General features: G+C 40.5%; 2 protein-coding genes across 6 annotated transcripts; one reads left to right on the top strand and one right to left on the bottom strand.

The window, feature by feature from the left end:
• Nucleotides 1–1,589: 1,589 nt before the first annotated feature.
• On the bottom strand, nucleotides 1,590–16,426 carry flcn (folliculin). 2 transcript variants are annotated; one of them, XM_074653469.1, is made up of 16 exons: nucleotides 16,143–16,426; nucleotides 15,280–15,492; nucleotides 14,926–15,084; nucleotides 14,596–14,817; nucleotides 14,337–14,503; nucleotides 14,148–14,239; nucleotides 12,036–12,199; nucleotides 11,474–11,587; nucleotides 10,106–10,229; nucleotides 9,848–9,973; nucleotides 9,208–9,310; nucleotides 5,870–8,580; nucleotides 5,413–5,519; nucleotides 4,959–5,030; nucleotides 4,499–4,645; nucleotides 1,590–3,669 (listed from the first exon to the last, which is right to left on the bottom strand). In XM_074653469.1, the coding sequence occupies exons 2-12, from the start codon at nucleotides 15,490–15,492 to the stop codon at nucleotides 8,373–8,375; spliced, it is 1,692 nt and encodes a 563-aa protein (XP_074509570.1). In that variant the 5' UTR covers nucleotides 16,143–16,426; the 3' UTR covers nucleotides 1,590–3,669; nucleotides 4,499–4,645; nucleotides 4,959–5,030; nucleotides 5,413–5,519; nucleotides 5,870–8,372. The 2 variants fall into 2 exon arrangements, with proteins under 2 accessions (XP_074509570.1, XP_074509571.1); XM_074653470.1 differs by having other exon boundaries at nucleotides 14,938–15,084; nucleotides 16,143–16,425.
• Nucleotides 14,155–26,516, top strand: leng9 (leukocyte receptor cluster (LRC) member 9). Of its 4 annotated transcripts, none has more exons than XM_074653466.1 (8): nucleotides 14,155–14,276; nucleotides 17,410–17,570; nucleotides 20,733–20,826; nucleotides 21,495–21,619; nucleotides 21,719–22,045; nucleotides 22,147–22,393; nucleotides 23,360–23,483; nucleotides 23,575–26,516. In XM_074653466.1, the coding sequence occupies exons 2-8, from the start codon at nucleotides 17,420–17,422 to the stop codon at nucleotides 24,238–24,240; spliced, it is 1,734 nt and encodes a 577-aa protein (XP_074509567.1). In that variant the 5' UTR covers nucleotides 14,155–14,276; nucleotides 17,410–17,419; the 3' UTR covers nucleotides 24,241–26,516. The 4 variants fall into 4 exon arrangements, with proteins under 4 accessions (XP_074509567.1, XP_074509566.1, XP_074509568.1 ...); XM_074653465.1 differs by lacking the exon at nucleotides 14,155–14,276 and adding an exon at nucleotides 16,857–17,123; XM_074653467.1 differs by lacking the exon at nucleotides 14,155–14,276 and adding an exon at nucleotides 17,132–17,149.
• Nucleotides 26,517–26,549: the final 33 nt, after the last annotated feature.

The following is a 26,549-nucleotide window of genomic DNA, read 5'->3' as shown; positions in this document are numbered from 1 at the left end:
ATGAATTATTTATTTTTTTAAAGAGAGTTACAAGTTCTTTTAACATGGTCATGGAGCATATATACTGTATATTTGTATTCTGGGGTATTGTTCCTATGCAGAGGGTAGTTTACATAGATAGATAGATAGATAGATAGATAGATAGTAACTTTATTAATCCAGAGGGAAATTGAAGTTTCCAGCATCACAGTTCCATAGTGCAAAAACATGTTATTAAAAAGGCAGTAAAAAAAGTTAGTAGTGCAAAGTACAAAGTACAAAACAATATACCAGATATAAAAATACAAGATGAAGAAGAAAACTGTTAAAACTGAATATAGTGCAGGGTAACAGCTGTGATGCATGACTATTAAAAAAGTGAATATAGTGCAGAAGAGACTGTTAAAAGTGAGTATAGTGCATTATTATCCATCCTGCAGACCGTCCTCCTTTAGTTTAGTTTATTTATTGACTACTCTGAGGGCGTTTTATATTTTAATAATTTATTTATTTATTGTGTTGAGTTGAATGTGCTACTTATTTTTTACTGTAATTACCTTGTGCCTTTTCTACCTTTTTTCTTTTCTTAAAGCTGACTCGATGTAAACTGATCAGAATTCCAATGTACTTGTAGGTGCAAATGGCAAATAAAACTCTTGAATCTTGAATATTGAATTTCCACATTTTGGGGTCATGTGCATGTACTGACCCAGGACAGATTCTGCCACATGCTCCGAGTGAGTCGGATTACTGCGTTTAATTCAAGTAGGCTAATGCAACATGCGTGAGACCTGCAGCAGCACAGCCTGTACTGACACTAACGAAAACAAAACCATTCTTAGTTTCAGTTGATTATACACTAATGAAAACATAGTTATGAATATTATATTCCATTTCTGCTAATAGATCCACCGAAATGTTAAAAACTGTTCCTTTAAGTGCTCTATTTTAAAGTGAAACTTTCTTTAACAGAGTAAAGCAAGACTTATAATAAGGCATCATGTTAAAGATATATTTCAAAGAAAACCCTACCTCTGTATTTCTGTTCTTTTTTATGATTTTATCCAGTGTCTGCTTTAGATCGAGGATTAAGGAGTGATTTAGGTGCTCATCCCAGAGGTTTCCGGGAAGCACACTGGGGTCAGTAGCCCCTGTATGAGGCTTACTGATGGGAAACAGCCTCATAGTCTCGATTATATGTTTAAAAAAGGTATAATTTCCCCAAATGATGGATTAATAACGTACTTCTTCTTCTTGGTAAGTTTGCCAGTAACATATAGTTGGAAATGTGCACTTTCCAGAGTCCCAAAAGAATAACATTTGAGCCTTTGGCTTGATTTTATGTTTTCCTAATTTGTCCAAAATGTTGTCCTCTAGCACTAACTCTTTGTAATCTGCATTCATGCTGCATTACGTTTGTCTCATCCTTCCAAACTCTGACTTAAAGTCAGTGGAAAATAAGGTCAACGAAGACTTGGGGTGCAAGCCAAAAGTCTGTTCCCACAGTGGCCAATTCTACATACCTCTGTATTTAAGGGTTATGAAACTACAAGAAGGATCCTGCGACGATAATGGTGCACATTACATGCGTGGGCGTGTACAAGCAGGGGCAAGTGCTGAGCACCAAATGGTGGACTCTTTTATTTCTTTTGTAAATCCTGACAGGAGTCAGAAGAACATCTCTGGAGCCCTGTTGGATCCAGAGTGCATTCCTCCCTCACCTGCAACTCGTCTCTCAGTTTTTTAGCAGAGTTACAACATAGTTGTGAAGCATCTGCACACTGGGAACGAGTCTTTTAAAGGGTCGGCAGTTAATGGTTGAGCTCACATGAATGTGAACTCTTAACACAAACTCTGTGTCATGCTGCTGGAATGCAAAATCGTAAACAAAATCTAACCTCTTCAAGCAGAATGGACAACAAATATAAATATCTAAGTGTTCCCACTGACAAACAGGTCTTTTACTTAAGCAAAAATAGTAATACCGCAATGTAAAAAAATCTCTGTTACAAGTAAAGTCTGTATTCAAAATTACACTGACGTAAAAATATGGTTAGTAGTGTTTGTAAAATATATTAAAGTATCCAAAGGAAAAGTATACAATGCAGAAAGATGCTCTCGGTGATTGTAACACTATTACAATTATGTTAGTATTGTTGATACATTTTACTGTTGAAGTTGGAGCTAATTTGAAAAACTTAAAGAGGACCTTTTATGCTTTTTCCCTTTCATTTAGTGTGTTATATTTATTTTTTGTGCATGTAAAAGATCTGCAAAGTTACAAAGTCCACATCGAAGGGAGTTACTCTACCCCACAGAAACACTGCTGCTGAACTGCCTGAAACGCCTTGATTCAAGTCCCGCCTTTTCTTCCGTAACGTGGTGATGTCACCAAGTAACACATTTGCATAATATGTGCCTAGCAACTAGTTTGGCACGCCCTCAAACAAAACTAGTTGGAGCGGAGTCCGAAGAGTTTGGTTCGGTTGACCAATCACAAGAGAGTGGACCAGCTGACCAATCAGAGCAGACTGGACTGTTCGTGAACATTAAAGCATGTAAACATGTTCTATTAGAAAACCAAAATACAAGTTTGCACCTGAAAATAAGCATAATAGATCCTCTTTAATAAACTGCTGGGTAGTTTAATTTATAACAAGGCATCATATCTGTAAAGTAAGTGGTGTAAAAAGTACAATATTTTCCTCTGAAATTGAACGGAGTAGAAATGTAAAGTAGCATAAAATGGAAATACTCCAGTAAAGTATCCGCTGTACAAGTACCTCAAAATTGTACATTACTTGATTAAATGTAGTTGGTTACTTTCCATCATTGATGACAAACAGCAAAGACCACAATAAATATAACTTAGAACCCTTATATCGATACTATATCAAAAACTAACAATGTATATATATATATATATATCTAAATGTCTTTAATTTACATTATGTACAAAAGTAAACGCCCATAGACGGTAATATCTTACATTTACATAACATTCATTGTAAACGGTGATGAATTCCACATCAATAGACGATGGCTTATGCACATTGGCTTGCTCGGCATTTATCTCTGGTTAGCATGAAGAGCATATCTAGCTGGAGCTTGATGGCTATATGTTTACATGCATCGGTGATATCAGTGGTTACAGAGCACTACGTGAACTAACTTTGGACATTAAATGCAACCGGTGCATGTCACTTCATATTAACAAAGCTTGCTGCATTAAAAACACAAATATAAAGAAAATAAACATTCAGTGCCAGGAAATGTCTTGCATTTTGTGTGCATCATCATCAAAAAAAAAAAGTAGATCCTTTTCGGTAACTATGGCAACAACCACCAGTAGAGTCTGAATAGCAAGGGGCTCCAGACAGAAGCGGAATATGAAAGGGATGGAGGACCACCGCTGTATGGAGGATATGTAATGTCTATCAACGTGTCGGGCCGTCCCTCCTCCTCTTCACTGCTGATGGCTCGGGTCGTCAAGAGTCTGGCCCTCGACGGCCCATAGTCCTTCCTCTCAACAGGGGATGGGGGGAAAGTGGGCAGGGTGCAGGTTTCAATCAAAGGCAAGCACCCGACCTCGAGCCATCGAGCGAGAAGTTCTGATGTTAGCTTCAGGAGTTCTTCAGGGGAGGAAGATAATGTGGTGAATTGGGCCAGGTCCGTCTCCTCCTGGTACCTCTGAGACAAGGAAACAAGGAACAAATGAGGATTCCAAGAAGAAGAAGAAGAAGAAGCTTTCAAAGGCAAATTCGCAGGATCTTCACAAGCACAACTCTTATTAATGTACTTTTACATAAATTCATGTTGAAACAAAAAATGTAATATAAATGCAGTAAGCAATCACATGTCAAATGACCAGAGATATTTCTGGCCTGTTTTGCACTTAAAGGTACAGTGTGTAGGATTTGGCGGCATCTAGTGGTACCCCTCCGCTCACTCCTCACTTTCCAACACTGCGGTAACGTGAGCCGCCGAGTGCAAAACTGTGGTAACACCGTTCACCTCGCTCAGAGACCATCCTTATCATAATTGCACCACGTAAGGAGCAACGGAAGTCAGATGGCGGCTGGCGGTACCATGGTTTTGCACTCTGTGGCTCACGTTACCGCAGTTTCAAAAGCGTGTCGGAGATCTACGGCGGCCTTCAGGTAACGTAAAAACGTGAAAGGCTCTCTCTAGAGCCAGTGTTTGGTTTGTCCGTTCTGGGCTACTGTAGAAACATGGCGGAGCAACATGGTGGACTCCGTGAAGAGGACCCACTCCCTATGTAGATATGAAGGACTCATACTAAGCTAACGAAAACACAACCATTCTTAGTTTCAGGTGATTATACACTAATGAAAACATAGTGATGAATATTATATTCCATTTCTGCTAATAGATCCACCAAAATGTTAAAAACTGTTCCTTTAAGTGCTCTATTTTAAAGTTAAACTTTCTTTAACAGAGTAAAGCAAGACTTATAATAAGGCATCATGTTAAAGATATATTTAAAAGAAAACCCTACCTCTGTATTCCTGTTCTTTTTTATGATTTTATCCAGTGTCTGCTTTAGATCGAGGATTAAGGAGTGATTAAGGTGCTCATCCCAGATGTTTCCGAGAAGCACATGCCAGGACTCCAGGAGGACTATCGCAGCAGGGAACACACAACACTGCAGGGAGAAAGGTAGAGCAACACAACAACAAGCCCAAATTTAGTGTGCAAAAAACAAAACATGTGACAAATCACCACAAGAACCACATCAATTGCTCAATTACAAGCCAGACTCGAGGCTACAACATGGTGGTACAGCAATCTGTTTGCTAAACTGAGCATTTACAAGGCCTGTTGAAGATGAAGTAAAAGCTAATGATGTAATAATGTTAAAGAAACTAGAAGGCCGGAAACTGAAATACTGTAAGATGTACAAGCCATTTATTGCACATCAAACACCACTTCCCCTATTTATCTGATAAGGAACTCACCGGATCACTGTCACAGAGCATGCTTTTTGTGTAGCGGTGCACTACATAGTAATCTTTAGGAAACACTGTCCGCTGGAAGAGAAAAGCAAAGAAAAAGATGAGACTACACCCACAGATGATGAAATAAGTTAATGATTACTATACTTAACTGTAGTAATGACTGAGTTTGACAAGAACAATGCTTTTATGAAGGAAACAACATCCACTGAGGTGAAACACACCGTTTGATTCCCTTGACTTTGCAGAGCTACGCATGTCAGTCAGATATCAAAGCAGAGCTGCTTATTCTATTCATTTCAGTGAGATCTTCACCTTTGACCTCTTAACAACAATACAACTAATTGTACTTCTTACAGTATTATATTGTACTATATTATTCCTACAGAGAGGATACCTCAGAAACACCAAAAGGACGACACAAAATCATTAACAAAGCCAAAAGTGTACAACTTACAAATCCAGTCCGACTAGCGTCGATGGTCGTTTTAATGTTTTTCACACCTTCCCAGTCAAAGTCACATCCACCACATCGGACAGTCAAGAGTGATAGCAACAGCACAACTGTTAGAGGCATGAGTAAGAAGAGAAGAGACAGAACACACGTTCAGATAATTGCTGGAAACTTTCTGTGGTTTTGTATCTTGTTCAAACTGCATACCTACTAAAAAACATGACATCATTTCCTGCCTCAATTAGCCAGTTCTGCAGACATCATGAAACATGTTGTTGCAACATTTCTAATTGAATTAAAGATACCGGAAATGCTATTGTATAACAATATAAAGTGACTCAACAAAGCAGTTTTCACATGATTATCAGGCTATAATAACCAGTTCAAGTATTCAGTTGTTCTCCTACACTTTAAAAAGCAAAAGTTGGCAAAAAACATGCAGTTAATTCTCGTCTCTCACCTGGCAGTGACATCCTTTTATCTTTCTAAGAATGGACGCTTCTCCATTTCTCTTGTTGATGGCAAACACTCTGCAGACGGGTTCCTGTGTCGGTCTGTGAAAGGCAAAAGTTTCCTCCTCTGTGGTTTCTTAAGGTCTTTGACACAGAGCGCGCTTCTCCTTCACCGTCTGATATTCAGTCCTCTTGTTGACATCCCTTATATATTCCTTTCTTTGGAGTCCTTTTGGTACTTTCCAATAAATGCCTCATTTATCCTCTCACGCCATCCTGCTCTCTCACTTTGGATTTTCCCACTTAAGCCTGAGTGGCTGCAGTCTTTCCCTATGAAAGCTTTTGTTTTTTACTATGTTTCCCTTTCTCCCTCTCACTACTGACCTAGAATCTTCCTGAATTTGAACCACTCCTCTCTCCCTGGTTAATGGATAATGCGGGAGCAACACTGGCCTCCTCTTCTCTCTATCTCTCCCTCTGGCCACTCTGTGTGTCCTCACTCCGCTCTAAAGTGAAAGTGCTCTGCTGGATTGCTAGTCTGCTCCCTTTAAGTCCCGGCCCCTCCCACCGCCACACGTTTTACCTCACTATTGACTGACCCGGCCCCCTCCCCCCTGCTCCCCACATTCCCTGACACCCACCCTCTTACCCCCATCCTCCCCCCCTGTCCAAACCAGGCCCAAGGAAGCTTAGTCATGCAGTTGGAGCGTATGTTTTTCATTTGGACTCTCCCCCACACCTCTGTGCCTGTGTAGATCCCCTGCTCGTTATGCTCCAGAGTCAGTGTGCAATATCATCCTGTTTAATCATCACATGATCTGGGTTTTTTTTATCTTTAATTTTATACATCAAGAATCACATTCCCTGGAAATTACAACACTTTGTCAGCAGTTGCAAGTCATTCCACGTGTGACGGCTGTCTTTAGTCATTTCTGCTAAAAACGGTTCCACAGAGGCGGCTGGTGTGATCGTGACGTCTAATATTGTGCATAGCTGTCATCATCCTGTCTGTAAAGTGTTGTTCTGTCCCCTCAGGTCGTGTGAAGCTTCGTGTTATATTGGTTTTCTGTTAAGTGTCAGGAGAGGGGTTAATTACTAATGAAAGGAAGAAAGGAAGAAAAATGTTGTTTCTTCATGTCAAAGAGGAGTTGTTCTTCGTCCTTTTTTTGAACAGAAGCCAAAAGAAGCATTACAGTTTCCCCAAAGTCCCAACTCTGTTCACTGGAAAAGGAAACTAGAGAGCAGCAGCTTCACCACAAGCAAAGCATTAACACTCACAGAGGCCTAATCAACTCCAATTCTCTTCACATATACTATGTGCTTTTAATGACGGGTATAAATATCCTGCCATGGTGCCGTCTTCCTGTTTCATACTACGCTTGCATATTGAGGGGAAGTAAATGTGTAACTAATTTGTGGAGCTGCTGCAAATTATGTTTGTGCTTCTTTTAGTGAAACTTGCAAAATTAAATCCAGATTTGAGTTTGAGTCTGGGAAAAGCATAACAAAAAGAAGTAAAACCCTATTAGGACACAGTAGCACGCTATGTTGAGAAGTAGAGAAAGCTAGAGTCAAACCTAATATTTACCTTTTAATTTGCACAACATCAGTTTGAATTACCTTTTTTTCCCCAATCACTACATAGGTATGGGTAAAAAAAAGAAAAAAGTAGTCCCCACCAATTTAAACAAAGACGTATGTTGCTGAATTTTATTGACTGAAGTCTGCAACCTTCAGCAAAGAAACGGGCTCAAATAACTGTGGTATGTAAAAGAAAACCCTCAGCTTTTTAGTGGATCAGTGTGCGACTGGCTCGTTAAGAAGCCAAAATCCTGCTGATGTGGCCGTGGCCGTGCACGAGCAAGGCAGTGTTATGCAACCGTTTTGTACATTTCAGGACATCAGAAAACCTTTAAACGTGTTGTCTTACACCACTTCGAGGCTCGTTGGCTGACGGCCACTCAAACAAGTGAGTGGGAGTTGGCAGAGAAATGCTGCTGCTATCCTCTTCCAACTCACTCCCTCTTTAGTCTCCCAGTTCACCACAAGATGGAGCCAATTGTGGAATTCAAATAAAAAGGATGTCAGAGTGACGTTCATATTAATTTATTTCATTTTAAAACATCAGAAAAAGAGTAAACAAAGTGCAAATTCTGTTTGTAATAAGTTAAACTTAGGTCTTATTATATAACAATTCCCTTTGATAAACAAAAGCCCTCATACATTATCTGAACTGACCGAATGTGTTAATCTGTGCAGGATAATAATCAGGGTTAGGAACAGTACATTTCTCATTACTTAAAAAAAACAATAATGGATGAGCCAAGCATTTTGTCATCCATTCACATTCCTCTTTCATTCCACTGAAAGTCCCAAACAGTTCTCAAAACTGATGATGATTCATGATTCTTGCTTTCACTTACCCTTCATTGGTATTTTCCCCCTCTTTTCAGCTCCCTTTATTTCACCCCCTCTACCTCCTCCTCCTCCTCCTCCTCCTACTCCTCTTTGTCACTGGCTGGGGCTCCTCTCCCCTCCTCGGACGGCTGTCATTAAATGACTCTTGTAGGTTTTGCTGAGTCCAGTCATCCAGAACTTGAGCAGTCTGACGTTGTCCTCCTCGCCGGGCCCCGTGGCGCCGAGGAGGGCCAGAACCTTCTGGGTGTCCTCCCGCCCTCGCCCGTCCACTTTGGAGAACTTGAACAACACTTTTACTTTACTGAAAGAGAGAGGATCAGCCATGAGACTCTTACTTAAAAGGGATAGTTTGGGTGTTTTGAAGTGGGGTTGTATGAGGTACTTATTCATAGTCAGTGTATTACCTACAGTAGATGACGGTTGGCACGCTCCCCAGTTTGGAGAAGCAGAATCAGTTAGTTTGTTTGTGCTATTGTGTGACTTTGGTGAATCTGAACTAACCAAATCAAGGCAGCGGTAGACCAGCAACTCCTGTGTTCTGCAAGGTAAAATTACTTCTTTTTTTCCAATTGAGTCTGGTTGCTCGGGAGCATAGATAACGGCTTCAGTTCCCTGTGGGAAACAGACTGTGTAGCTGTCTCACGGCAAGGTAAACTGTTGAAAATATTCTAAATATGGCGTACACTTAAACTGATATTGATTTTGTTAAGGTGGTCTTTCTTTAGGTGATTAAAATACGTTTTGCTGACGACCCCGTCCACAGCAGTACATTGCTTTGCTCCTGTGCGGTAGCTCCTGTCTGTTTCTCCAAACTGGGGGTGTGCTGACCGTCATCTACTGTAGGTAATACACTGACTATGGATAAGTACCTCATGCAACAATCCCTTTAAACCCAGGTGATCTTCTAGACTGAATGAATTCTACTCACTTCATCCACTCTTCCTTCAGACACAACAGGCAGTGAGATACGACGTCCACAGACAAGTTCTCATTAGACAGAGCCACCTCAAGCTTGTTCAATAACGTGGGACCTGGGAAAAAAAGAGGACAAAGATCGTCTGACAGTTAATTGGATGATCCGTTATTCTATAGTTGGCCTTCACATGTTTCACACGCCACCTTAAATAACAAGGTTGTGTTTTTAGTCCCTGCTGTCCATATGTTATCTCAAAAACTTGTTGACAGAGCAGCTTTGAATGAAAGCTGGTAGAAAGTTAAAGGCGGTGGGCCAAGAAACAAATCAGGTTTTGATTTGGATCCAGATGGTGGAACGGGACATGTCTCAACATCTTTACTATTTTAACATTCACCTCTGTTCTTACTTAAACGAAAAATAAATCTGGCCCACATAACCCACCACGATGCAGATTCAGATCCAAATGATGATCGAAAATTTCCAAAATATTTTCTGTGATTAATTATAATGAATTGGTTTAAGTCAGTGCAGCGTGGGCATAGACATGCACTTTTGAGGTTTAACCAAGAGGCAAAGGACTGTGTATTTTCTGACATTGAGAGTGGCATCAAACATACAGTGATTATTTATAGCTTCAGGTATGCACGCTCACCCCTGTCTGTGGGCTGTGTGTTGGCACTGCTGATGTTGAACTGATAAAGTGAGGCGATATCGTCTTCGCCCACTGCCGACATCCGACAGCTTCTCTCTGAACCGACATCCACCAGCACTGAAAACTCTACAGGACAAAGAAAAGGAAGGCAAAATCAACACCTGCATGTACAAGCTGACAACTTGTAACAGCAGTTGTCTTTGAGGAGGTTTCATATGGTAATCTATCACAGTGTGAGTCTACAGACCGCTCTTGTACCTGAGGAGCTGACGTGCGTTGGAACAGGCACATCTGGGCTGAGACCCAGGAAGTTGCATTTGTAGGCCTCCTCATACTGAGCACTGTATGGCACCGAACGCACACAGCCCACTGGGAGCAAAGACTGATGGGAAACAGGACAGAGATTCAGATTATAAACATGGTTTGTCATCTGTTCGCCCACTCAGTTATTCACAGAAGACAGTTTGATATGTCACAGTAGGAAAAGCTCATAATGGGGCTGTCAAAGTGCAAAAACGCAAATTCAGCCTTTGTACGTTTTCAAAGAGGTCCCTTGACCTCTGACCTCAAGATATGTGAATGAAAATGGGTTCTATGGGTACCCACGAGTCTCCCCTTTACAGACATGCCCACTTTATGATAATCACATGCAGTTTGGGGCAAGTCATAGTCAAGTCACACTGACACACTGACAGCTGTTGTTGCCTGCTAAATGCAGTACCACCCACTCCCATGTTGATAAGAGTATTACATACTTGATAAACCTCCCTTTAAAGTACAGATAAATGTGTGATTAATCGCATTAACTATGGACAATCATGCGATTAATCGCGATTCAATATTTTAATCGATTGATAGCCCTAGTAAATAATAATATTAATGATTGCTGAATTGCATTTAGCTGCTTCAGTTTCAGGTATTATTCATGCTGCCTCAGTGTCACACCGTCATGGTTTACTGGAACACTTGAATAGAACAGAGCCATCGTTAATGTTATTAGTAACACCTGTGATTTTTCCACAATCAAGTCAAAGTGTCTGCTGTTAAAAACACCTGGAATGTAGCATAAAACGTGCAATTACAAAACAATATCAAAGCGATCACAAACAAAACGTACACTCAAATATCTCTCCACAGTAAAAAGGAACATTAATCGTGTACTGAAAACAGTTACATGCTCCGTCTCGTTTGTGTGTCCTGCATAGAAATGTCAGGGGAGCGTGTACAGGCAGAGACAATTTTAAGGCGTGTAATGCTAGCTGATATAATAACATGTCCTCAGGAAAGAATTGGAAGTTAGATAAAAGAAAATTAATGGATAAAAAATATCTTTGTGGTGATATAACTGAAACCCAATCCATTACAATAAGTTTGTATCACATCAAATATGGTTATGTAAGAAGGTATTTCACAAGTACTTCTCAACCTTGACAGCATGAAACTTAAGTGTTACATGATTTTTAGGGTTACAACTGTGTTATATTACACTGGATTTAACTTATACTAATGGATCAACTAATGAGGACCCTCACGGGTGTTATCACTTGTCCTAATTGATATTTACCCACATCATATCTCTCCTAACGAGGCAGAAAGGGATACAGCAGCAGCAGTAGAGTGAACTACCTTGAGCACAGTAAAAACTGACTGGATGAGCCCGGGGTCTGCGCCTCTCCATATGACCTGATTTCCCATGAGCACGTGCCACACTAGCTGACGAAACTCAGCAGCCCCGAGGACCTGCAGAGCAAATCAAACTGTAACATACAACAGGTCACAGATGCGTTACGTGAGCTAATGTAAAAATGTTAATTAACTTCTTTAAAAGGTACAGTGTGTAGGATTTGGTGACATCTAGTGATGTGGTTGCAGATTTCAACTAACTGTGAAGAGGACCCGCTCCCTATATAGATATGAAAGGCTCATTTTAAGCTGAGGAAAACACAACAATTATTCTTTTCCGGTGATTAAACACTAATGAAAACAGTAAATATTTATAAATGTATTCACATTTCTGCTGATAAACCCCCTAAATGTTACACACTGTTCCTTTAATAGTCATTAACTCAAACGTACCATAAAACTATAAATTATTGCAAGAACTGTTTGTTGTAGTCGAAGGTTGAGATTTCTTTTTCACTTTTCTGCACAACAAAATGAAGAGCTGAAAAAGTACCCGGAAGTTTACCTGTCTCAGATGCCTCAGGGACCTAAACTTTGGGCCAGGTAATTCATCTAATTTGGTAACGTCACACAGGAAGTCGAGGGCAAGCTCACTCTCCAACTGGTGCCGCTGTGACGTAGAAACGCTTCCTTCTGCTCCCTCCCAGCAGCTCATTTCTTCCTCTTGCTCTTTTGGAAACCAGAGAATTAACAAAAAAACAGAAATAACAATGATCAAATGTTTTCAAGCCAATAACCAATTCGGGGGAAATTCTACAGAAAAGTTTCACAAAGGGCTGGTTATACTGTATGTCACACTCCATAAATAGAGTGTGATGTGCACATGATCATATTTACCAACTAAAATCAACAGTGTGCAATCTCACAAATGACTAATAACAATACTAATAGATTTCCGAGCAAGCACACGATGAAACAGCTTCCTCTGAAGTATCAAGGGGAATGAGTCTGTACATTAAAAAAAGAAAAGAAAAGAAACATGTTTTTATTTGTACTGCTTCAATATTGCTTAATATTGATGATGTAATTATTTTATTGTGTTCTATTTCATGTGTATTTATTAATAAATGATAGGTGCTACAGAAATAAAGTGTGTGTCCTTACAATATTAACAAAAGGGAACAAGGTATTAAAATTTCACAACCTAAGAGCCGCGCCGAACCCGGAAATATCTCTGTTAATCTTTTAATCACTTTCTAAATCTTGACTAATAATTGTGTAAACACTTTCTGGAAAGGCAATGTTTTGAGTACAATGGCTCAACTAATGACCCTGTTTTTTTCTGGCCAGAGCGTCTGGCCCACTGACTGACCCAGTGAATCACACTTTTAGAGGAGACTCTTCAGACTGGTGATGAAACTATTACACGGTGTGCAAACACATGACTTCTGCTGATATCATCCCCCAGCAGGACGCCAAACCTTGACTGGAAGGTGAGACATGTTGAAGCATTGCCAAGGTAAATGATCTTCCTTTTTGTGATACATTTTATGTCACTGGACATATTTTACCCAGTCACAGGCTTGAACGGATGTTAGATGGGTAAACACAAAAGTTAAGTTAAAACAACAATTACCGCCTCACGGTTGTATGCCTCTGCCAACCTGTCAAGCTGCAGTTTACATCCATATCTGCCCAAAATGTCATCACTTCATCATTTTATCCTGTTAGATATTTCTGTGAAATTGTCATAATTACATCCGCCAAGGCCGAAGGCCTAGGAAGGAGGTTATGTTTTCACCGGCGTTGGTTTGTTTGTTTGTTGGTTTGTCCGTTTGGAGGATTACTCCAAAAGTCCGCTATGGATTTGAATGAAATTTTTTGGAGGGGTGGGGTGTGGCACAATGAACAATACATTTTTGGTGGCAATCCGGATCATGATCCGGCTTCGGGAACTTTTTTTAATAACTCTGCTCAGCCTGTGCATTAACACCACATGCTTTAAGACATGCGCAGTGTAACTGATGACGCGTTCATGACGCTTCACCCATCCTCTTTCCTTCTGCCTGCAGAGAGAGGGACAGAGAGAGAGCGGGGGGTGGAGGGAAGGGGGCGACACCTGTAGATTCTGCGTTTTTTCACATTAAACTCTGTGAAATAACAGTTGAGTTCGACCAAAGCACACTTGGTGATTGTTGGAAAGAGTAACGACGACGGTTTAGTTGAGTTTTATTTTGTTTCTGTCCAGTTTGTATGAAGTGTTTTATGACGCTGCACTGTTTACAGCTGATCTCATCTTAAACAAAAATACACGTGGATGATGGCGCAAGTTGAATGGAGAGGGGGGCGGAAGTCTGCGCTCTCCGAGGGCCATTCTAGTTAGTGCTTGAATTCTTGAGGTATGGATCACCAAAATCTCATCAGTTCATCCTTGAGTCCAAGTGGATGTTTGTGCCAAATTTGAAGAGATTAGCTCAAGTTGTTCCTGAGATATCCCAAAAATGGCACGGACGTGAGGTCACAGTGACCTTGACCTATGACGCACCAAAATCAAATCAGTTCATCCTCGAGTCTAAATTGATGTTTGTGCCAAATTTGAAGAAATTCCCGCCAGGCGTTCTTGAGATATTGCGGAGGCATAAAAATAATCCTGTTTAATCAAGGACAATGTGACTACCTGTCTGTCTCTCTATGAGCACCAGTGTGTCCTCAGTGGGGGCGCCCTCCAGCAGCTTTTCTGTCAGCCGACAACCACACGCCTTCAGCAGCCTGGGGAAGATGTGAAAACACGAATCCACACGTCAAGGTAAGCCATTACGGACAACGGCTTTTATATCACAGTTGGGCCGACAGTGTATCAACTCACCAGCTAAAGGAGGAGTGCAGGCTGGCCCAGAGGTTGGGATGCTGGGTAAGAGAAGTAAGTGATCGGGCTGCGTTGCCACTCCTTTGGTGTGGGAAAACTGCAGGTGAGAAGACACTGTTCATCCTCGCCGCTCGCTGGGGACAAACTCCTTGTTCATTGTCAAACACCTGATGGAGAGAACAGTATCAAGACATTACTAATAGATACGTACCTGTGGAATAAGTAGTAAACTGAATAAAGGCATGCTGTGTCACCCTACCTTGAGGGCTGTGCTTTGCAGGCTCTGTATAGTGAGTCTAAGGTGGCGTAACAGGAAAGGCCAGGAGTTGATAAGGTAGATCCTGTCCATTGCTACCATGACGATACTGTACCAGCGCTGGAAGCCCCTGGCCAGGCTGTCTTTGATAAAGAAGGTGTGTGAGAACACAAAACCATGTTGCTCATCTCCAAAGAAAATTGGCCCTTCACGGCCGGGACACACCTGATGGAACAGACAGAGAGAAAATAGATAGAAGTACATGTGGCGACAGACGTTTATTTAGTACATCAGATGTGTGACTCACACACACATACATACATGCAGACGTACGTCACTGTTTACCTCACAGCTGAGGCTGCGTACGCAGGCCTGGCGGACCACGCTGAATAGCTGAGGCTGTCTGGGATGCTGGTGGCTCAGGAAGCGTATGCCTGTTTCGTCATCGACGCTCACAAAGCCTGGGTGAGATGCAGGAAGAGATCGACATCCCTATGAGGCAAGAAGAGGAGAATTAGTGCTTTGAGACAGATGGCAAAACTATAGACTAACCTGCAAACCAGAACGTTAGAGTTTTATAATGTGGTGTGAGGAGAAAAAGGGTAGTTCAGTTAAAATGGAGGCAAGTTTCTGATAAGTTCAGGGTGAGCTGACATCATGTCCTTAAACTGTTGCTCTGCCCCTCACCTCACACATTTCTCCCCTCTGTGTGGCCGAGCTGTTGGCTCTCATGGTCAGGCCTTCACCTTCACGGTCACCATCTCGGTCCCTGTCCCCAGGCACTGGGGCACCTGTCTGGGATGAAGGGGATGGGGATGGAGGGTGCAGTGCCTCGGTGCAAAATAACGTCCGAGGGCCATGGAGCTCACAGAAGTGACACAGAGCAACCAGAGCATTCATCTGAAAAGGGAGATAACACGTTTTTTCAAATGTTTATTGTGCTGAATATGGTTATCACTGACATTTGGGTTACACCAGGGTTAAAGGTCCCATATTATGCTCATTTTCAGGATCATACTTGTATTTTGTGTTTCTACTAGAACATGTTTACATACTGTAATGTTAAAAAAAAACATTATTTTCCTCGTACTGTCTGTCTGAATATGCCTTTATTTACCCTCTGTCTGAAACGCTCTGTTTTAGCGAATTGCGACGGAATTGCGACGAAATTGCAACAGAATTGCTTTGCTAGGCAACAACTTGGGTCCACGTGTACTTCCTGTCAGCTGATGTCATTCACATACACTGCAACCAGGAATAAACTGGGACACATTTAGATAGTTTATGTTTAAATCTGTGTAAAGGGTCTAAATATTGTATATTCGTGACATCACAAATGCACAGAAATCCTGACAGCTTGTTTCAAATGCAGAGTTTCTGAATATGTGTTGTGTGTATTTCCCTGTGGATTGAGTGTTTCGATACTTTCACAGTATTTATATAGAACTAAAGCCTGCTTTATAATATAAAAAACATGAAAATCTCACTTTTTTATAATATGGGACCTTTAAGAGATGTTCATTACAGCTGATAATATCAGATAGTCTTACCTTCAGCAGAGACAAGTTAACAACAAATGACTGGAGCTCAATGCTACTTCACAACATTCATTGGTTGCAACGTAAAAAAAACCGTTATATGAAAAGCAGCATATTAAAATAGTGATATAAAACAAACTCAATCCTTCATTTCTTCAGATAATCAAAAACCCATGGTTCTCAGTGTCTCAGAGTGAGGTTTTCTACACTTATCTTGTCCTGTTGTCCCTCAGTCTGTGCAGCTGCTGCTAGCTGACAACAACAGAGCCTGTCACATGACGCACAGTCACGCGCTCCGAGCACAAAATGACGAATGGCAGTTAGCTTGTTAGCTGCAATTTTAACCGTTGAGATAAAAAATGTCTCGATTATTTTTTTTTATGTGATAAGAAAGCCCAACAAACAACTTATTTATTTGCGAGTATCAGGCTTTTTATATAATGCTTCCATAAAGGGATTTCTCGACGAATAACATGTAAAACTGCATTACCCATGATTCCCTGCGCCGTAACAAACAGGGTCAAAGGGCGGTAAAAAAGTCTGAGCTCCCTCGGTTAAAATATTTAAAGACGTGTTGTTATCGCGCAGGGAATCATGGGTAATGAAGTTTTATATATTATTCGTCGAGAAATGCCTTTATGGAAGCGTTATATAAAGGCATTTATAGACTAATAACATATAAAACTGCATTACCCATGATTCCCTGCGCGCTAACGAACAGGGTCAAAGGGCGGTAAAAAAAAAAAGTCAGAATCTGTGTTCCCTCGGTTAAGATGAAAATTTTCCGATTATTTTTTAAAGCGATAAGAAAGCCCAACAAACAACTGATTTATTTGCAAGAATCAGATTTTTATAACAATGCTTCCATAAAGGCATTTATCGACGAAAAACATTTAAAACTTCATTACCCATGATTCCCTGCGCGATAACAGATAGGGTCAAAGGACGGTAAAAAGTCAGAATCTGTGCTCCCTCGGTTGAAATATCTTCTAGGTGATTTTTAAAGACTTGTTTGTATTGTATATTATCTAAATATGGCGATTATTTCCTTTAATTTATTTCATATTATTTTCTTTCTTTACAGGAGTTCATTTTGATGTTTTTTTTAACGGTAACCAAACACTTCCGCATTAGTTGAGAGCTCAATATTCCAGTTTTAGGAGTTTCCGGTTGTTATTTGTGTCACTCCCTTCAGGTTAAACAAGTACAGCAGCAAACACACAGTGACACAGCAGACAGACGCCTTTTTGAAGTAACGTTGCCTTTTCTTAAATCACAGATTTCTGAGCATGGCAGCAGACGGATTAGGAGTGTCCTCGGTTCCCCTAGAGGACCAGAGAGATGAGGGGACACATTTGACAGACACACCCACTCCAGAGGCAGAGGCAGGGGTCCCCTCTGAACCTCACTGTGACAAAGACACCCTGAAACCCACAGCAGGTGAGTCACTCTGACACACACTACCTGTTTGTTAAATGGGTCTCTGAAGGCTACTAACTTCATTTGAGACATTATATGTCAATATAAGTCAATATAATGTATTGAAAAGACTATTATCTACAGTCAGGGAATGAAATTAGCACCTGTCACCTGCCAAATAACAGGATAAATGTTGGCTGTGACAGGTGAAAATTTCAGGTCACCTGCCACCATGGCAGACAGGTTTTCCTTATATTAAGAAATATTATTTTTAAAAAGCAATTGTAAAGCCTGCTGAGCCTCACTGTGACAAAGACACCCTGAGAGCCACAGCAGGTGAGTCACCCTGAGACACAGTACCTGTGTTTGTTAAATGAGTCACCAAAGGATACTAACTTCATTTGAGACATTATATGTCAATATAAGTCAATATCACATATTGAAAAGACTATTATCTACAGTCAGGGAATGAAATTAGCACCCGCCACCTGCCAAATACAGGGTAAATGTTGGCTGTGGCAGGTGAACATTTCCGGTCACCTGCCACCATGGCAGACAGGTGTTCCTTATATTAAAGGGACTGTTTGTAACTTTCAGAATTGCTTGTTAACAGCGACACCTGTGGCCGTTAAGTCAACGAAAGTCAGCGCCGGGCTCACGCTTGCTCGCTCTTAATAGACATGAACGAGCATTGCTCAACACAGTGAGGCGACACACGTCAGCTAAAACCACAATATCACTCTATATTTCACCTGCTTGGCAGTAATGTTAGCTGACCAGACGAAGGACGACGGTCTCTCCATGAATCAATGCTGATCCTAGTGTCAGCTTTTCCTGCTTCAGCCTCCCGACCGCGGTCGAAGGGAACAGGGGAGACACCGGCACCCGGTCAGAGACGACAACAACACTGTTTAAAAGGTGGGCTTCACTAGATAGAACTTCTGATTCTGAACAGCGTAGCCACACGTAAGCGCGCATATGTGAGCGCGCATGGGAAACCGACCCGGGTGATTTATACGCGTAAGAAGTTACAAACAGTCCCTTTTAAGAAATATCATTTTTAAAAAGCAATTCTAAAGCCTAAATTAAATATATATGGTAACACTTCATTTTACAGGTCTGCTATTTCTCAATAGCTGGTAATTTATTTAATACATTTCCAGGAAAAGAATACAAAGTTAATTGTTTTGCTTTATTTCCATGTCTGCTGGTAAATAGATAATAATTAGCAAATAACTTCTTTGAACTTTCTTAAAAAAAACTCCCTGAATCATGACATTAGCTACCAGGTTACATTTGTGTAGACAATAAGTCAGACGATGGTGAGGTTTGTGTCTGATCAGATTAGAAATGTTTTCTTTTTGGTTTTCCACCTCCGATGAAGAGCAGCCTCTTCTCAAGCCTAAGGGCCCTATTTTAATCATTATATACTATTTTAGCATATAATGATTAAATCATGTTTATAATAAAGTAATATTCGATGCATTTTGAGGTAAATATTGGGGTAATTTGGTAGTAATTCCAAAGAAATTTCAAATAGGTAACTGGCTAATTATCACCTTATTACCATGAAATTTGCGGACCTGTAAAATTAAGTGTTACCAAATATAGTCATGCATTAAGGTTACATGATATATTCCATAATTCTACAGTCTGGTACCTCTGAGTCAGTGTTTACAGTTTTAAAGCATTCTACCTAGATTTCAGAAGTGGCAGACAAAAAACATGAGTGGCCGGTAGAAATGTTCAGTGACCTGCCATTGTAGCAGGGGAGGAAAAAGGTTCTTTTCAGACCCTGTCTACAGTATAGACCTGTGAGTAACTCATATGACTGAAATCAGTCTGGATCTTTACCAAGTAACCAACTCTGCAATCAGATTCCACAGTCTGTGACACATTTCTGTGTTACTGTGATTTCAATTTGATTTCTGGTAAGTGCTTAGTTATGTTATCATGTGGCTGGCTCCTCTTACATTTAAAAGCAGACCCCTGTATTAATGACAGACAGCCTGTTTATGTCATCATGCCGGGCGGATGTGCTGGAAATGTGTCAGAGGATCAGGAAGTGAGTCAAAAGCCGTGCTGTATCACTGGGTTCAAATCCAGACAAACTTTCCAAGGAGACATTGTTTTCATGATTACTATTTTATCCTGTCACTTCCAGTCTGCTTTACGGAGGTCTTGGAAGCAGTTGAAGTACTGCTCATCTTATCCCATGACCTGGGCAACTTGTGGGAAGGAAGATATTACAGCTAATAATTAAAGGATTTGGGTTGTGAGTCACATCCAGCTCTGCGATCTGGAAATAGCGTTGCAGGGTGTGTGGTATGTGTTTTGAGTTTACAGGCAAGCGGCCCAACTACTTGGCTGACATTTAGTCTTCTTGGGCCACCTGTCACATGAGTTATAGTCTGTGGAAGTGTATCAGAGAGGAAATACACATCATTTTTTCCACTGCAGGTTTTCCTCTTGGGGATTAATCACTTATTTATATCAGACCTGCTTAAGATAAGGTTCAGAGGGAATCTAGTAAATTTAAAATTTGAGCGCAGGTGATTGGGGGGGATCATATTTCCTGACGCCTGTACATTTACCATTTATGTACATTACTCTGTGACATGGAGGCTCATATAGGAGACACAACTCAACCATGTATTGAAAACACACGCAGCAGAAACCGATTTCCTGCTCCATGTATGACTTTCACTTAATACTGTATAATAATATTTTCATTTATCCAGCCTGCTGGCTTAAGTAAACGGTCACTAACACTCTAATCTGAGAACATCCTGCTATTTTAGGTATTTTCAGTGTTAGTGACATCAGCTATAAACTGGCAGCATGTACTTTCCTGTGTACCTGTATCCTCTCTCTTCCACTGCCAAACTCTTTACTCTTTACCTGAGAGAGACCCTCAACATATTGGTGGAGAATTATAGGGAAAGCATCCCAAAACATTTAATCACCTGAACAAAGACTGCCGGTGTCACCTGGGGTTTCTTTGGGCAAAATCTGCTCTTCTATTTTGCCGTCACTGTAGCCGTCAGTGCGGAGTCCATATTGAGAGGTCGCTCACTTTCATTACAGGCTTTCATTACAGTTTTATTAGACGTCTGTCCTGCTTACTTTCATTCTTCATTCTTTCACTCTGTCTTTGTCTCCGTGTCGCTCTATCATTGGCAGAGTCAGCAGAACGGGATGAGAAGGGAGTCAACGTCTGCCGGTTTTTCCTGATGGGAAAGTGTCATTTTGGCCACAGATGTCATTTCTCTCACAGGTCTGCTCGCTTTACCTTGTTCAGCAAACTCACCAGAATTTAATTTAATTTTCTAGATAGATTCCTGACATGTACATAATTTATTTTTAGTAACACTAAATGGGTTGGCAAATTATCGTGGCACCAGGGCGGCTAGCAGATGGCCGTCTGAATGTTAAAGGATAGGTTCACATTTTTTTTAATCCTATTTTACAACAATACTCACATGCCCCTATGCACACTGAAAGTATTATTGGTTGCTGTAATTGTTGCTTCTGTCCATACTGGTGCCCAGAAGATCCTTCTTAAAGCAATTTCAGTATAAGTGACGGGGGACAAAATCTAAAGTACTTATTCTGCAACAATTTCAGCCACCAATTAGTTAACTCTTTCATTGTACATGTGGGCATGTGAGTACTGTTTTACAGATTTGGAAAGTGTCTTTTTGGAAATTGAGACATATATTGTGTGTATTTGTTATTTCTATTGCTCAATCACTGCCCGTATTGCACTCCAAACAGACACTGATACTTAGCCATGACTAATATGGGTGCTGTTCAAAGTTCAGTATGCTACATGAGGGTTCATCTGTGTCAAATGGAATTAACGATTAAAAGCATTTTTTTTCCATCTGTCATGCTCTACATGTATATTCTGACATTTTTTTCATTCTTCGTCTCTTGTCTTAGTAACCCATCAGTAGATGATTCAGTGGCTGTGTCACCTGACCAGGATGACAAACAGGATGGAGAAAAGACGGAAAAATACAAGAAGAAAGTGAACAAAGCAGCAAAGCCAAAATACGAGGCGAAAGGTCACTCCACATATCATCTGATGAATGACAACATGAGGCCACTTTTGTCTGCACATTAACGTGTTTTAACACTTTCAGTTACATCTTACTCTCCCGCAGAGGTGTACAAAAAGCCTCGCATGCGCACAGCAGATGACGTCATCTCTCGGATCCTGTGGGACCCGCCGGTGGATGGATCAGAATTTGTAGTGGGGTATGTGGATCGCTTCCTTGGTGTGCTGGAGCGTCCCTTCAATGAATTTAACTGGGACACCGACCCCTGCGACTGTGATTACACCTCTGAGCTGGCCCTGCCCAGACACAGGATCCAGTACTTCACCTACAGAGGGCACCGCGTCTGGGACCGCCACAGCAGGACTGACAGGGTGTTTGGCTCCACCGGTCAATCTCTGGCTCCCCCCTTTGGAGGGGAGGAGGAAGTAAAGGGTAAGAGAGCACCCTTTATTGCTACCTGACCTTACATACAACCAGATACAAACTACTCTACAGATTTCACGCTGACCAAATATAACCATTTGTTTCACAAGAAATGAACACAGAAGAGCAGCAACAAGACGGCCTTAAAACAACAGAAGAGCAGCCACCTGCCGTCAGTCTGCACCTGCAGGAAGAGAGTGCTCATACTGAGAGCACACATCTGGAGGAAGAGAAGCAGAGTGAGATGAACACTCACACCCCTGACTCAACACCACCAGCTCCAGAGTGTCAAGGGAACATTTCTCAGGAACAACAGGAATCACGAGGAACATGTGTTGTGGAGGAGGCAGCAACGAGGTTAGGAGTTCATCCTTTAAATTGAACTGAGAACAGATAACAACTCCTGCACACAACTGTCTGCATGTTCTATACTCAGTTTGTTCAAAGAAAAATGCCAACTTGAGTCACAGTGGAACGGAAGTTAGAGCATCTTTAGCTTTTACAATGTGACGTATTTCCAAGTGAAACAGAATAGAGCTGCAACAATTAGTCGATTATTGACATAATCTAATGGTAAATTTCTCTGTCGTAGATGATAGTAAACTGTTGGTTGGACAAAACAAGACATTTGAAGATGTCCCCTTGGACTGTGGGGAATTCTAACAGGCATTTGTCACAATTTTCTGACATTTTATAGACAAAACGATTAATTGGGAAAATGGTCAATTAGATTGGGTTGCTCAAGTGTGCGTGGCTTAGTGTTGTGCCATCGCAATTTGAGATTAAAATAGTCAAAAATGTTTTCTTTTTAATTAGTTTTTTTTTAACATATATTTTGTATATAACAACAGATAACTGAGTAATTAACACAATGACACGATTACAGGGAAATGGAAAATGTATTTTTTTTTTTTATTTCACTGTCTCCATAAGACATAACATTTTACATTTAAGAAATGATATGTTGTAAAAAAAAAATACTCTCCTGGGCCAGTTTCATGAAAATAGATCTAGTCTTTGTCTTAAATATAACTTTAAGTCAGACTTGCTATAGACAGATAATTGTTAGCTAAAAGTAATGGATGACAGTACAAATAGTTATCTAACTGACCTTCTAAGTCTAAGAGATTGTTGCCATAGCAACAAAGCTTTGTCCTCAGGCTTAGCCAGCAGGAGAGGTGGATAACTTTCCTACCTCAAATTAAGTCTTAATATTTAGTCTAACCTGACAATCTAAGGCCAAGACTAGTCTTAAACTAAGTTTATGCAACTGGCCCTTGCCTCTTGAATCATTTTTCTTCATTCTACTTGTTTGGATTTTAGACCTGAGGCTTCAACAGACCAAATGTCCTCATCCCAAAAAGACGGAGCAAGCGTAGAAGAGGAAGTTGAGGAAGAGAATTTGGCAGAATGTCAAGAGAGCTGGGAAGGCAATGAAGATGCTTCGGTGGGTAACAGCACTACTCGCCCTGAAATACAGACATGCTCTGCGATTACAGTTCATGTTAAACACTGATTATCTCCTGCGTTACACACAGAGTGATCTCGGAGCCCTGAACATCAGCCAGAAACCATCAGCACCTCTGGAGCAGAGAGAGGAGAGGCGCGGTGGTGTTCGCCCTGCTAAAAAACGACCCACTCACTTCATCACCTTCAAGGCCAACACTCCCGCTATCCTCTCCAGTTTCCAGCAGCTGCAGGAGGAGATCAGCGCCCTTCTGCCCTCCTCTGCCCCTCACTGGCAGACCGCCGCCAGCCTTCACATCACCATGTGCCTCCTGAATTTGTCCGGCCCAGCTGAGGTAGCCGCCGCAGGGGAGATCCTCCGACGATTCGCCCATTTGGATCGTAACCCGCCGGTGGCTCTGACCTTCCCTGTGAAGCTGAAGCATTTCAATGGGAAGGTGCTGTACCTGAGCCCCCAGGCTCAGATCCACCTCCAGGAGCTCAACTGTGTCCTGCAGGAGGCCTACATGGAGGAGGGCTGGCTCCACAAGGACTCCTACAACCCGCGCTACCACCTGACACTGGCCAAGGTAGAGGGCAACGAGGGGAACAGGATCTTTGAAGGGGTGGGGGACCTAAAGGTGGGGAAGGGTTTAAATTTTGGCCGTCTGCCAGTAAACACCTTACACCTTTGTGCCATGGGCGGTTCCAAAGTGGATGGTTTTTATGAGACCTTGTGCACAGTATCTCTTCGATGATAGAAGGGCCATTTCACTTAAACACACACTACATACATGTATGTCAACACAATGAGTGTAATACCTTATCAATCAAATCTCATGTCTGTGTTTTAAGTTTTAAGTTAAGTTAATTCAGATAAGATGCACTTTTAATGATAATCAAATAAGATGCACTTTTAATGATAATCAAATAAGATGCACTTTTAATTATAATTGGGTGAAAGACAATTTTATATGAAGGCCTAAAGGGAGTAAAATTAGCTTAGCACAACAGCAAACACACTGTCTAATTATACTAAACTGTATTCAGATGCAAAAGGATACAATGGTCCCACTGCACTTAAATTACAATATGATTAAATAATGTATGTATTTTCCTCTAATGAATGCATTTTAATCCGTTAAGGGCTTACATTATATGTCCTATTGATATTGCAAGATGAGAGAAATGAATGTAGTCTGCTAAGGATAATGCAAGCTGATATAATACATCCAGAACGTTCTAAAAGTAAAGTTGTTTACTTTGCCTGCCTGAACAGAAGAATATAAATACTAAAGACGGAGAAACAGTAGTATATTCATTTTACTTCAAGTAAGGCTGTCCTCGACCAAAGAAATCTGACAAACACTCAATTTTGTCGACTAATCGCTTAGTTGATTTAATCGACAGATCTGTAAAACTGAGTTTCTTCACAAAGAATCACACAAAAGCACCACTTTAAATCTTGTGTTTACCAGAGATGTGCTCATAAGTTTCTTAAAAAATAAGTCATTCAGCATGAAAAAACATTAAAAAAAAGACTAATTCGGCTAAAGAAATCTTAGTCGACTGAGACCAAAACAAAACTAATGGACTAAGAGGGGGCAGCTCTAACTTCAAGTCTATTTTTTGTGATATAATATAGTTATTTTTTGCCTTTCGTTCATTAAAATGTATTAGAAATACACTATAAAACCCACAATTGCCAAATAAAACATCTTTCAAAATTCTAATTTATATGATTAGTCAATTAATCGATCAGTCCATTAACAGAAAATCAATGCCGGTGTTCTAGCTTCTCCGTTGTGGACCTGCTGCTTTACTTCATCTTATGTCATGAGTAAAATTTATATTTTTTTGCTTTTGTTTTTACTGTTGGACATAACCTCAGGACTTTAGGAAATTGTGTTGGCCTTTTAATTTTTTTTTTTTTTTTTTACAATTTTCTACAATATTATTGATCAAAATTAATTAATTAATTGCAAAAACAATCAGATTAATTTTTATTTGCAAGTTTATATGACATGGACCACGTATAAAAAAAATCCAATACTTGAAATCTGATGCATTATACAGTGATTTCATCCCCATCCCCATAATCACAATAATAACATTAGCTGCAGCCCTAGTCAAGATGGAACCCACAGTACGAATCATGAAAAACTGTCAGTGTAAACTGGAGCTGCATTTATAATTAATCGATTAATTGATTAGTTGTAAACTATTAAATTAATTGACCAACTATTTTGATAATAAATTAATTTGTTTGAGTAATTTTTTAACAAAAAAAAAAGTCTAAATTCTAGCTTCGTAAAAGTGAATATTTTCTGGTTTCTTTACTCCTCTATGGCAGTAAACGGAATATCTTTTGAGTTGTGGACAAACAAGACATTTGAGGACGTCGTCTTGGGCTTTGGGAAACTCAACATTTTCCCCCATTCTCTAACATTTTATAGACCAAACAACTAATCAACAGATTAATCAACAGTGAAACTAATCATTAGTTGCAGCCCTAGTGTAAACTTCACCTGCTGGAGTTGTGTCAAATCTGCCTTCAGGCCCTGAAGGGGACACATGGAAATAGCTGTAAAGGATTTTTAATCAGCTTTGAGTTGTTAAACTCGCAGGATGCAGAGTAGAATAACTACTTTCTCAAACATAAAATGCCTTACATTGAATGTAAATGTTGTTTTCTCTATTTATTATCTGGTGGGCCAAATAAGGTGTTCGGGGCCAACTTCTCGCTTCGCTTTGATCTTTACTGTTTTATAACGACGCAGACAGGACATATGCACCTGCCATAAAGGCTTACGTACGAGGCATGAATTGTTTATGATGGGAAACGATTATGTTTTCTTTACAGCTATGAATTAAGGTAGTTGTATTCTGCAGCTCATAATTCCACAATTTATCTGTTTTATATGAATATTGTATGGATGGCGTTCCACAAGAGCGATGACTTTGTATGCCATTTACGATGAATTATAACCACGAGATTGTGCAGGACATTAAATATTGAATTGGTTATTTTAAATCCTGTGAGTGGTGATATTTTATCAGTGCGGTG

The sequence above is a fragment of the Sebastes fasciatus genome, chromosome 12 (genome assembly GCF_043250625.1).
Source record: "Sebastes fasciatus isolate fSebFas1 chromosome 12, fSebFas1.pri, whole genome shotgun sequence".
Classification (NCBI taxonomy): domain Eukaryota; kingdom Metazoa; phylum Chordata; class Actinopteri; order Perciformes; family Sebastidae; genus Sebastes; species Sebastes fasciatus.
This window is presented reverse-complemented; position numbering and strand designations above follow the sequence as displayed.